This window comes from Alligator mississippiensis, chromosome 8 (assembly GCF_030867095.1).
Source record: "Alligator mississippiensis isolate rAllMis1 chromosome 8, rAllMis1, whole genome shotgun sequence".
Classification (NCBI taxonomy): Eukaryota; Metazoa; Chordata; order Crocodylia; family Alligatoridae; genus Alligator; species Alligator mississippiensis.
The window spans coordinates 27,987,201-27,999,749 of record NC_081831.1 but is presented as its reverse complement, the minus strand read 5'-3'; the positions used below and the strand labels follow the sequence as shown (position 1 = coordinate 27,999,749).

The following is a 12,549-nucleotide window of genomic DNA, read 5'->3' as shown; positions in this document are numbered from 1 at the left end:
CTCCCCAGTTCTGGGAAGGCAGTGGGAGCTAGCGGGTTAGAAAGGGGGATGGGAGCCTGGATTCTACCCCAGTCCTCCATGGGAGTGGCAGAGAGCCCCCACTTAGAATCCCCCCCTTAGATTGAGGAGCCCAGACACCTAGGTTCCCTGGAAGAGAAGTGGGGGCTGGAGGGTTAGAGCAGGAGGGAATGGAAGCTGGAAGCCCAGATGCCTGGGTTCCCTGGGAAGGGAGTTGGGGTTGGGGGTCAGAGCAGGAAGAATTGGGAGCCTGGACACCTGTGTTCTCTCCCAGGTCTAGGAAGGGAAGGGAGGGTAGGTGTGTAGAACAAAGTGGGATGGTAGCTTGGATGCTGGGGTTCTCTGGTAGGCCAGTGGGGGCTGGCAGGTTAGAGCAGGTGAGTGGGTCTGGGGTCAGAGGTCAGGGATCAGAGATCGCCTCACTTCTCACGCAGGCGCTGCAGCTCCGCCCGCAGGTCCTCGTCCTCCGCGTCGGACTCATCGTCGCTGCTCATAGCCGAGGAGGGCGACAGGCCAAGGGAGCTGCAGTGCCAGGCAGCCGCAGGGGCAGGGGGCGGTGCCGACAGCTCACTGTCTGAGCTGGGTGCCTTGCGGTCCAATGCCCCGCCCTCCTCCACCTCCCGTTCAGGGGTGATTGATGAGGCGTCTGACAGTGACAGCCCCCCAGGCTCCTCCAGGGGACACTGCTGGGGAACTGCCAGCACCTGGGGGGGGGGTAGAGGGGGAGGAGCTGTGAGAGAGGCCTGGTGGGAGCCTGGACACCTGGGTTCTCTGGGAGGGGAGGGAGGTTAGGGGGTGAGAGGTGGGTGAGGGCTGGGAGCCCAGATGCCTTGGTTCCCTCCCTGATCTGGAAGGGAAATGGGGGCTGGTTGGTTAGAGAGGGTGGTGGGAGAGGGGGGCTGGAAGCCTGGATACCTGGGTTCTCTGTCCACTCTGGGAGGGAAGTGGGGGCTGGTGGCTTAGAGCAAGGGGGGCTGGGAGCCTGGATACCTGGCTTCCTTTCTTACTCTGAGAGGCAAGTGTTATGGTGGGTTACAGCCTGGACACTTAGGTTCTCCCTGTTCCAGGGGGGAAGTGGGCACTGGTGGGTCAGAGGAGGGTGGGGCTGAGAGCCCATACGCCTGGGTTCTCTCCCCACTTTGGGAGGGGAATGGGGGAGTAGTTGATCAGAGTCTGGATTCCTGGGGCTGGTGGGTTAGAGGGAGTGGGCCTGGAATCCCAGATGCCTAGGTTCTCCAAGAGGGGAACTAGGGCTAATGATCAAAGCAGGGTGCCTGGGCTCTCTCCCTGCTGGGGGGGAATCTGGACATCTGGATTCTCTGGAAGGGAAGTGGGGGCTTCAGGGTTATACCAGGGGGAGCAGTGGGGAGCCTAGATGCCTGGGTTCTCCTTCTTTCTCTGGAAAGAAAGTGGGGCTTAGTAGGTTTGACTGGAGGGGGGTGCTAGGAGCCCGTCCGTTAACACCCACCTGGAAGCGCCCTTTTTGGAAAGCCCCCACGCTCAACTTCGCAACTCCTTCTTTCTCTGTCAGGTCCTGCTCCCTGGCCACTTCCACCCCCACCACTTCTGCTTCCGCTGCCAGCCAAGAAAAGGGGTCAAGGGGGTGGGGGTACAGAAACCAAACAGGGGGTATCTGGCATCAGACCCCATCCCCAACCCCCCTCCAATCCCCACCTCCTCTCCATAGTTCCCCCCAGAGTGGTTGAAATGGGCAGGGGATGGTGTGGGGAGAATGTAGCAGTACAAAACACTGTGGTGAAATGCGACTGAGGATGGGGTGGAACCAGGGGTGGTTGGAGGTGAGGGAGGGGCTAGAGAGGCCTGGATCCCGCAGCGCTAACCTGGCTGGGCTCGGGCTCTCTTGAGCAAGCTGGTGGAGTGGCGGAGCTTGGTGGCCCAGCCTTTCAGTTTGCGCGTCCACGACCTCTTGCTAATGGGGTTTTTGACGCTAGGGCAAGTAAAGCTTAAGGCAAAATATCCACCTCCTCCTCCTCCCGGTGGTGGTGCCAGTGGTGTTGCTGCTGCTGCTGCTACTGCTTCTGGGCTGGACCAAGGCACCGACCTGGTCTCCACAGGCTCTGGCGAGCTGGGGGCATCCAGGGGGGTTGTCTGAAAAGACAGGAAGGGGGACGGAGGAGGTAGGAGGGGAAGAAAAGTAGGGGTGTCTGAGAAGTGGTGTTGGCACCTGCCACCTGGTTGGAAGGGAAAAGCCAGGAGGGCTGGGTGTAAGATGGGAAAGGGATGGGTTTTGGGACAGGAAATGACGGAGTGGGATAAGGAAGGGGTGGAGCATGAAGCAGGGAAATGATGGGTTTGGATAAGGGAAGTGATGAGGTTTGAGACAGGAAGTGATGTGTTTGGAAAGGGGAAGGGAACAAGCTTGTGATGGGAAGTGATAGGTTTAGGACAGGAAGTGACAGGGTTCAAGACAAGAAGTGATAGGGTTTGGGATGAGAATCATGGGGATTTGAGACAGGGAAGGGTTGGGTTTGGAGAAGAGAAGTGATGGAGCTTGAGGTAAGAAAGAGATGGGATTTGAAATGGAGTGTTCACATTTGAAACAGGAAGTGATGCGGTTTAAGACAGGAAGTGACAAGGTTTGGGATGAGAAGCACTGGGGTTTGAGACAGGAAAAGGAATAGGTTTGGAGAGAGGAAGTGATGAAGTTTGAGACAGGGAAGTGATGCAGTTTGTGATAGGAAGTGATGGGGTTGGAGATGGGAAAGTGATGCGGCTTGAGACAGGACATGAGGGAGTTTAAGGTAGGGAAGGGACGAGGATTGAGAGAGAAAGTGATGGAGTTGGAGACAGGAAGTGATGGGGTTTGGGATGAAAAGTGCTGGGGTTTGAGATAGGGAAGGGATGGGTTTAGAGACAGAAAGTGATGGGGTTGGAGACGGGGGAGTGATGCAAATTGGGACAGGAAGTGATAGGGTTTGAGACAGGGAAGCAAAAAGGGTTTCTGGGAGACCTCGTGACCCACCACAATAACGCTCTCACCCACCCTTTTAAACTTAATTCCTACATCCCCACTATTACATGTCATACTATAGCCTGTACATTGCCTGGTTTACTCTGGTATGTTATGCTGTATTATCTGAACCATGTCTGCTTTTCAGTGCAATATGGTACCTCAGAGCTATTACTAGGGTGCCCTGCTCTCTCTCAAACTCTGTTGATCATGGTATCATAATCAAAAGCAAATTTTCTTTCTTTCCTCCCTCCTGCCTCTCAAAAGCTAGGTATTATATTATGTGGACATGTTATATGTGAGAAAATACGGTAATATTAAGAAACACTTCTGCCTCAGTGCCAGTGGGTAAGTGGTGCTATTTGCATAATGAGCTCAGCAGAGGTCTGGGCAGGAGATTTATACAATACCCAGCATGCCAGGATCCACCATTCCCAGCTGCATACTCACATCCAGGCTGGGAGTGCTGGGTATAGCCACCATCAGCTCTGGGAAGACAGCGGCCCCACTGGGTAGTGGGTAGTCCTCAGAGATCTCCGCCCCCTGCATGCCCGGGGAGGTGGGGCTGTCGGCCAAGGGGTCTGGAGGGGCAGGGCAGGACAAGGTGTCCTCAGCAGAGGAGGAGAAGGGCGACTCCAGGCTATGGCTGTCCTTCTGGCTCTCTGAGTAGCTGTGTTCTGGATACAGCAGGGTCCGCAGTTTCTCATCCAGTGTCTTCATGCGGTTGTCAGCAAAGTCCATCTTGGGGGGGCCCTCGCTATCCGACTCAGATGGGGCTGGGAGGGCCAGATCAGTGCCCAAGGCCTCAGGGGGTGCCTGGGGATCACCAGGCTCAGCAAGCAGAGACACTAGAGGCTCCATCATCAAGGGCATAACCGGCATCTTGGGGCTGGTGACAGGGTCTTCTGATTCTTCCCGGGGAGGAGGATACGTGTCTTTAGCACCCTCCTTGTCCACACCTGTTCAGAAGACAAGCACTGATTCTGGAAACTGATATTTTTGGGGGGTGGTGCATATATTTACAAGTAAATACAGTAGATACTCTTTTCTCAAAGCAGTCCCCTATGCCACCTACTGGCCAGGTGCTATTAGAGTACTTCCCAGGACAGGTTGCCCCCTGGGATGAAGATAAATCAGGGTTAAATTACCCCTGGGGAAGTGGGGTAGGGGCAGCTGCACATAATTTATGAGTAAATACGGTAGCCACCAAGGACACTTCCTCCCAAGCGTTCTTCTACCTAGTGGCCAGGTGCTGTGGCTACCTAGTGGCCTGGGATGGAAGCAAATCAGGGTTAAATTAGCCCTTGGGGCAGCTGGGGGAGGGGCAGAGGGCAGGGGGTACATACAGTTTATGTGTAAGTATGGTAGGCAGCATCTCCTTAGAGCAGTCCTCTGAACCAATCCTCAATACCTAGTGGCCAGGTGCTGTAACAGCACATCCCTGGGATGGTGGCAAATCAGGGTTAAATTACCCTGGGGGTGGGAGGGAGTTGTGTATGGTTTGTGAGTAAATACAGTAGACACCAAGGTCACATCCTCAAAGCAATCCCCTGCATCATCTAGTAGCCAGGTGCCCAGGGCAAAGCCAGTCCCAAATCCCATCCTTTCTTGTTTATCCCTGCTGCTCTGCTCTTGGCCTCCTGCCTGTATCTCCTGCTCCATCATCTGCTCTGCTTTCTGCTCCCTGACCTATACCCCCTGCCTCACTGCCTGCTCTGCTTGCTGCTCCCTGCCCTGTACCCCCTGCCTGATTTGTTGCTCTGCTCTTGGCTCCTTTCCCCATTAGCTGCATTAACCTCACACATGCTGTCCCCTCAACCTCTGCTCACCAGGAAGGGGCTGGGGCATGGGGATAGGCGCAGTCATTGGCTGGGGGACACCAGGTACGTGAGCCTCTCTGTTCCGGATGGTCTGGTTGATGCAGAACCTCCAGCGGCCGACAGGGGATGACTGGGGTGCGCACTCATCTGGTGGGGAGAGGAGGGGGAAAGGGTCAGAGTGAGGCTCTACCCCGCTCCCTCAGAAGCCAGCTTAACCCTCCCCTCCCACCCGCAAGAGTCTGATCTGATGTGATGGAGTCAGGCCCTGGACCCAGATCTTGGCAACCTTGGGGGCACACCAGGGTCACTCTGGATCACAATGGCAGTGCTGCCAAATTCCAAGCTCAACCACCCCCTGGGTTAATTCAGAGTCACTCCGAATGAAAGGTTATGTGGATGGACAAACAGAGAGATGGATGGATGGGGGATTACATGGGTGTGTTGATGGATATATAGATGGATGGACAGAGAGTTATGTAGAAGGACAAATGGATGAACAGACAGACAGACAAGGGGTTATGTGGACAGATGAACAGACGGATGAATGGATGAGGAGACATGAGGATGGACAGATGGATGGACAGACTAGCTGTGACTCCCCAAGACCCCTCCCAGCCCCACCACCCTGCATCCTACTCACTGCCGGACTGGGCAGCCACGGGATGCGCCTGGGCTTGCTCAGATGAACCTGTCTGCATTCAAAATGGAGATGTCAGTAGAGAGATCAAGACGGAAGAGAAAGCTCTGGGAATTGATGGGGCCAAGAGTGCAGGGCAGGAAGCAGAAAGCAGAATGGCTGATGTGGCAGGCGGCACAGAGTAGGGAGCTGAAAGCAGAGCAATGGATCAGGCAGAGAATGCAGGCCAGGGAGCAGAGCAATGGATGAGGCTGGGGCAGGGCAGGGAGTCAAAAGCAGAGCAATGGACCATGCAGGGGCAGGCCAAAGTGACCCTCACAGCTGGCACAGAAATCCAGGCACCAGGGGGGAAGCCCCCCAGCCTCACCTGGCCCCCGCTGGGTTCTGAAGGTGGTGCCTCAACACCGGCTGTGCGGAGGATCTCCTGAGCCTGACACACGACGACCTGGAGCTCCTCCACAAACTTCTCCTTCTCGCCTTCCAACACAAAGTTGTCCTCCACCTGTGGGAGGGAGCGTAGCCATGCTGGCCTTGCCTGCTCCCATCAGCCTCCTGCCCACCCCCCACTATGGGGAATGCCAGGGCCTAGGGCAGATGGGCTGGCAAGGCCCTCGAGGGGGTTTCAGTCTAACGAGGAGGGAGTCTAACAAGAGGGCATTTGGGTCCTACTAAGAGGGGGCTTGGGTCTAACGAGGAGGGAGGCTTTGAGTCTAACAAGAAGAGGGCCTCAGGTGGTGGCTTTGGTTCTAACAAGGGTTAGGGAGGGTCTTATAAGGGGAAGGGCTTAAAGTCTAATGGGGCTGAGAACAACTGGTCTGGACAGACAGCTCAGAGATCCCACTCCAGTTCAGAGCTGGCCAGTACTGTCCATCCCTCCCTCCCAGGGAGTGCCACCCCAAACCCCCAGTTGGCAGGGCCTAGAGTAGGGGGGCCTCACCATGTAGTCAGCAATGTCCTCGGGTGCATCCCCATCTGCATCAAACTTGAAGGTGACCATCTTGTTGTTGTGGGTCTCCAGCTGGCATTCCACTGTGTTGTCACCCAACATGGACACCTGACGGGGATTTGGGGGGTGAGAGGTAACCCCCTCCTTCCTGAGGGTCTCCTGGCCCCATGTGACCCCCCTCTGACCCTCAGAGCCCCCTCCAAACTCCCAGAGAGCCTCTCTGTGTATTTCCTATCCTGCTGTCATTTACCCTATGTAGTTACCTACCATATACCACCCCCACCCCAAAATCAGCCTTCAGAAATCAGGGTAAGTATCTTAGGCAGGGAAAGCCTATTTGCTGCCCAAAACAGAAGCATGGACATGCTGTAAGATGGCTGCCACTTGTGTGCCCTCCAGCAGAGCATAGTTTAGTAGAAGTGGGTAGATTTAGGGTTGGGGGGAAATAAACTGGGTTTTATTTGGCCAGCTATCTCCTCCTTGTCTTTCTTCTCCTATTTCCCAGCCCCTGAAGGCTTTTAGCTACTTTCAAAAGCAGAGATCCACCCATGAGGGTCTGGTCTTTAGCAGGAACTAGGCTTTCAGCTTGACGCTGAACAGCCCAGAGCTGCTGCTAATTCAAGCTGGGAAAGGGGTAAAACAGAAACTGTTGCCTGCACATGAAAGGGAGAAGATGGGGAGAAAGAACCAATGCTGAGGCTCTGTCCCTGCACCTTGGCCATGCTCCTTCCCCCCTCCAGAAATTCCAGGGGCAGTTAACCTTTCACTTTTTGGCCAAATAGCCCAAAGTTGTTGCTAATTCAGCTGGGGAAAAAATAAAGCAGGGAAGGCGTTCATTTCACCACCTCATTTCCAGGTTCAACTCCCTTGCTGTGGTGCAAGGTCAAGAAAGCAAGCCTGTGTGTTTGAGAGCTGGAGGGGGGAGGAGGTGTTGTTGGGGGGACTTCACCCTGCCCCACCCTCTTCCTCTCCCCTCCCTGACCTCCGAACCCACCTGGAGGACTGTTAGCTGGAACTTGGTGGTCTTGTCAGGCCGGGGGCAAGAAGACCGCCTCTGTTTGCTCCGGTCTTGCTTGCCGTTCCCTCCTAGGGGATCATTCAAGGTCATCTCTTTTAGGGCAATGAAGTCAGAGGTCACCCTAGGGGCAATAGACGGGGTGAGGGGGACATGCATTAGGCTGGGCTGAATCCAGTCCAGACCCCTAGTGAACCATCCCGTGGAGCTTCTATGCCGCCTTCCCTACCTCGTCTCAGCATCTACTGTATATTTCACATATAACAGGCACATTTTCACTCTGAAACCCACTGGAGGTGCACATTATGTGAGAAATATGACACCCTACAGGTCCAGATATTGGGCAGCGGAAGCTGCAGCCAATTAATGGGGAGAGCATCAAGGACTAGGTCAACAACTATTCACCAAAGCTCCCCAAGGAAAAATCAGGAGCAACGGTCATCAACTTCTAGAAGGAGGTTTCAGACTGGATCTAAGGAAAAACTTCTTTACAATTTATATGACCAGACTCTGGAATAGACTCCCAGTGGGAGCAGAGTGCAGGCAACTACCCTGGAGATCTTCAGAAGGAAACTGGACACACACCTTGCTGGGGTTATTTGACCCAGCAGTCTTACTTGCCTAGAGCAGGGGGGCTGGACCTGATGATCTCACAAGGTCTCTTCCAGTCCTAAACTTCTGTGAATCTGTCTGTGAAAAGCCTCACTATTCCCACCACTGCCAAATTTCCAGGCCTGGGGTAGCCCCCCAGCTAGATGATGTGACCCCACATACCTGTTAAGGGCCAGAATGCAGGGTCCAGGCATGGTTGGACCTGCAACATGGCCCCAGACAGACCTGGCATATGGGATCAGGCCATAGCTGGACCTAGCACATGGCCCCAAACGAGTTATTTACCTTAAGCAAGGTAAGATTTTTTTCCCAAAACTGTAAAATAACAGGGCTTATATTCAACGGCATGTTGTATACAAGAAAATGCAGTATCCACTGACCTACATAGCTGGGAGTTTCAGTATCAAGAGAGGCAGGGAGCATAGAGCAGGGACCTGAAAGCAGAGCAGCCAATGGGGCAGGGGACACAGGCCAGGTAGCAGAAAACAGTGGCCAATGGGGCATGAGGCACAGAGCTGGAAGGAGAAAGCAGAGCAGCTGATGGGACCAGGAGCACAGGGTAGGGAGCAGGAAGAGCAGCTGATGAGACCTGGGGCAGGGGGCACAGGGCAGGTTGCCAAGACCAGAGGCAACAGATCAGGCAAGGGGCACAGGGCAGGGAGTTGAAAGCGGAGCAACAGATGGGGTAGGGAGTACAGAGCCAAGAGCCGAGCAGCTATTGGGGCAGGGAGAGCAGGGCAGGGAGCAGTGAGCCCTCTGGCCTGGAGTCCACTCACCCCTGGGCCACATCTGGCTTGGGGGCAGCCAGTGGCAGATCCGGAGCCAAAGGAAGCTGTGAAACCTGTGGGGAGATGCAGGCACGAGTTTTGTGCATCCTGGCCCAGGCTTTTATCCACCCACACAAGACCCCTGTGGCACAGGTTCCCTGGCCCAGACCAGGCTGTCCTAGGAGTGGGGTTAACCTGGGAAGCCCAGAGCTCCCCGCCATGGCAGGAGTGTCAAAATCATCTGGCCCCACATGAAGAGTACCAGGTGGCACCTGCCACTCATCTCCTTGTGGCCAATGGGGTTTGGCTAGGTGTGGCCACAATCCCCACCCCCAAGCCCTGCCCAGTAGGGCTTGGGGGGTGGGAGCTAGAATGAATGGAGAACATCCTACCTCCCTTCTGATGCCCCCCTTTCCCTGATGGCTTCTGAGGACGTGTGACACATGCAGCTGCCACTTGGGACGTATGCCACACAGCAGCCACCTGGGACATACGTGCTAGGTGCAGAAGTTCTCTGGGACAAGTGCCACGTGTAGCCTGTGCCTCGATACATGGTGCACACAGCAGCCGCCTGGGACGCGTATGGCTTGCATGTTGTGGGCTGACCACCCTAGAGACCCCCAAGCATTTGTAGGGGTGGGAGGGGATAAAGAGCAGGGACCCAGAACCAAGGAGCTCTCAATTACCCCCCTAAACCTCCCACCACATATCCCTCCAACACTTCTCCCCTACCTGCACAGGCTCCAGTCCCTGAGAGCGCCGGGGGCTGGGGGTCATCGGGCAGGCTCCCACCTCCTGGGGCATCAGGGTGGCCACAGGACCCAGGGGCACTTGCTGTGGCTGCCCCAGGGGTACGTAGCACGGTTGCCCTGGGGCAGTGATGAAGGCCTGAGGGGTCTTGGGCAGCAGCTGGAAGTGCTGGGAGCCTTGTCGGAGCCCTGCTAAGTCTAGGGGCTGCTGTGGAGGGTGCATGGGGGGCAGCTCTGGCATTGTCACCCGTACATAGTCCTGTGGGGGATGCCCAGCATACGGGCCAGGCACAGGATAGCTTAGGTGGCTGGGGAAGGGGTACACAGGCTGAACTGGGTGCAGTGGTGCCAGGTCCTGCTGGGCTGGGATGTAGCTGGGTGGTGGTGAGGCATATGGCTGGGGTGGCTGCAGGGAAGCCGCATGCTGGGGGGTTGCTGGCTGCGGTGGTACCCCTGGCTGTACTGATGTGACCTCAGCGGGAGCCAGCTGCGGCGGTTGCATGGACGTCATGGGCTGTGGTGGCTGCCTGGATACCAGCTGCTGCTGCACTGTTGCTCCCTGCTGCATGGAAGCCACCTCGGGGGGAGCCAGCTGGGGCAGCTGCATGGATGTCACCGGCTGCAGTGAAGTCACCTGCGGAGGGACTTGTGGGGGCTGCTGTATCAAAGCCACTTGCTGGGGAATCTGTTGCAGCTGCTGCATGGATGGCACTGGCTGGGGAGTCTGGTGGGGGTGCTGTGTGGGGGCCACCTGCTGCACAGAGACTGCTGGCTGCATTGCTCGCACCTCAGAGGGAACCTGCTGGGGTGGCTGCATGGATGACAATACTTGCAGGGGCTGCATCAAAGCCATTTTCTGGGGAATCTGCTGCTGTGGCTTCAGGGAAGCCACCTGCAGAGGGGCCTGATGGGGCAGCTGCATGGATGTCCCTGGCTGCAGTGGTTGCATCGAGGCCATTTGCTGGGGGACCTGCTGGGGGTGCTGCATGGATGCTGCTTGTTGCAGCTGCTGTTGCATGGAGGCAGCTTGCTGGGGTGGCTGCATGGATGTCACCGGCTGTAGCTGCTGCAGGGATGCCATGTGCTGAGAAACTTGCTGTGGGTGTTGCATGGAGACCACTTCAGAGGTAACTTGCTGGGGCAGCTGCATGGATGTTCCTGGCTGCAGTGGCTGTATGGATGTCACCAGCTGGGGAACCTGCTGTGGGTGCTGCAGGGAGGCCACCTCAGAGGGAACCTGCTGAGGCAGCTTCATAGATGTCACTGGCTGCAACGCCTGCATAGATGCCACTTGCTGGGGAACCTGCTGCAGCAGCTGCATGGAAGCTGCTGGCTGCATTGAAGCCATCTCAGAGGAAACCTTCTGGGGTGGCTGCATGGATGCCCCTGGCTGCAGCAGTTGCACTGATGTTACCTGCTGGGGAACCTGCTGGGACAGCTGTATGGATGTCACTGGTTGCAATGTCTGCATTGAAATCATCTGCGGGGGAACCTGCTCAGGGTGATACATGGAGGGCACCTCGGTGGGAACCTGCTGGGACTGCTGCCTGGATGCCCCAGGAGGCAGCTGCTGCATGGCTGTGACCTGCTGAGAAACCTGCTGCAGGTGCTGCATGGAGGCCACCTGCTGTATGGAGGATGCTGGCTGCATTGAGGCCACCTTGGAGGGAACCTGAGGGGGTGGCTGCACCAACATCACAGGCTGCAGCTGTTGCAAGGATGCTGCTGGCTGCAGCAAAGTCACATGTGGGGGCACCTGTGGGGGGCGCTGCACTGAGGCAGCCTCAGACGGAGCCTGCTGGTGCAGATGCAGAGACGTCACTTGCGTCGGCTGCATCAAAGCCATTTGCTGGGGAACCTGCTGCAGTGGTTGCATGGATGTCACCTGTGGAGAAACCTGCTCTGGATGCTGCATGGAAGCTGTTTGCTGCATTGAAGTCACCTCAGAAGGAGCCAGGTGCACTGATGTCACCTGCTGCACAGCTTCCAGCTGCAGGGGGACCTGCTGGGGTGGCTGCATGGATGTCACCTGTGGGGGGACCTGCTGGGGCTGCTGCTTTGATGGCACCTGAGGGTGCTGCATGGATGTTGTTTGCTGCAACTGCTGCTGAATGGAGGCCACCTCTAAGGCAGCCTGCTGGAGTGGTTGCATGGATGTCACTGGCTGTGGCAGTTGTGTGGATGTCCCTGGCTGCAGTACTGGCATAGATGTCCCCAGCTGTGGTGGGGCTGTGCCCACAAATGGGGTTGGGGCCTGGCCAGCTGGCAGGAACCCCACAGCACCATCAGGGTCCCTGGTGAGCAGCTGGCTCCCAGGGCAGACGGCAGGGTCAACCTGTGGTGAGGCAGCCATCCTGATCGCTGGTGGGTCCTCCGCCCCATAGGGCAGCTGAAGGTCCAGGTGCTGGGGCAGGAAGAAGGAAACAAAGGATTCAGTAGGAGGACATACTTGTACTTGTTCCCTCTCCCCACCCCATTCAGGGCTATCCTAGAATGCCCTGCAGGGGATAGAGCCCAGAAAGAACTAACCAAGCTCCCCTGCCAAGCCAGGGCGTTTTAAAGACAGAATTGGCCCCAACTATCCCAGCCCAGCCCAACCCAGAGCCTAGGATTTACTATATTTTCTCACATACCACGCAGACCTTCTCCTTCCTATCCCCCCCCCGCCCCAAAAAAAAAAAAAAAAATCAGTGTCAAATGTTGTGTCTACAGTGGAGAAGCTAGTTTTCTCTGCCTGGAATAGCAGCTCCCTGCTTCGATGAATGGTTTGGACAAGGATGATCCTGCCTCAGTCAGAGGGTTGAACTAGAGGTGACTTCTGGAGGTCCCTTCCAGCTTGACTTCCCTATGATTTCTTTCCGATTTCCATGACCCCTCTTCCAAGAGCAAACTACCTGGTGGGAACATTTCTATTCAGGCAGCTGCAGGAGTCCATCCGTTGATTCCATGTATCATTGTTCTTCACTTTAAATGTGATAACGAATGTCTCTCATTTGTAAGGTCTTGATGTTCCA

The 12,549-nt window shown here is 56.1% G+C and overlaps 1 protein-coding gene across 9 annotated transcripts in view; it reads right to left on the bottom strand.

Annotated features, from left to right (window-relative positions):
* Positions 1 to 12,549, bottom strand: part of WNK3 (WNK lysine deficient protein kinase 3) — a 73,842-nt gene that overhangs the window by 5,955 nt on the left and 55,338 nt on the right. For 7 of the 9 annotated variants that reach the window (XM_019487388.2, XM_019487390.2, XM_019487385.2 and 4 more), the window contains 11 exons: positions 9,519 to 11,939; positions 8,796 to 8,860; positions 7,387 to 7,531; positions 6,384 to 6,500; positions 5,814 to 5,948; positions 5,450 to 5,501; positions 4,819 to 4,956; positions 3,440 to 3,948; positions 1,860 to 2,127; positions 1,487 to 1,593; positions 442 to 722 (listed from right to left, as the gene is read on the bottom strand). In XM_019487388.2, the coding sequence (XP_019342933.1) occupies positions 442 to 722; positions 1,487 to 1,593; positions 1,860 to 2,127; positions 3,440 to 3,948; positions 4,819 to 4,956; positions 5,450 to 5,501; positions 5,814 to 5,948; positions 6,384 to 6,500; positions 7,387 to 7,531; positions 8,796 to 8,860; positions 9,519 to 11,939 (4,238 nt within the window). The remainder of the gene's footprint in view (positions 1 to 441; positions 723 to 1,486; positions 1,594 to 1,859; positions 2,128 to 3,439; positions 3,949 to 4,818; positions 4,957 to 5,449; positions 5,502 to 5,813; positions 5,949 to 6,383; positions 6,501 to 7,386; positions 7,532 to 8,795; positions 8,861 to 9,518; positions 11,940 to 12,549) is intronic. The other 2 variants (XM_059732565.1, XM_059732567.1) reach the window with 2 other exon arrangements.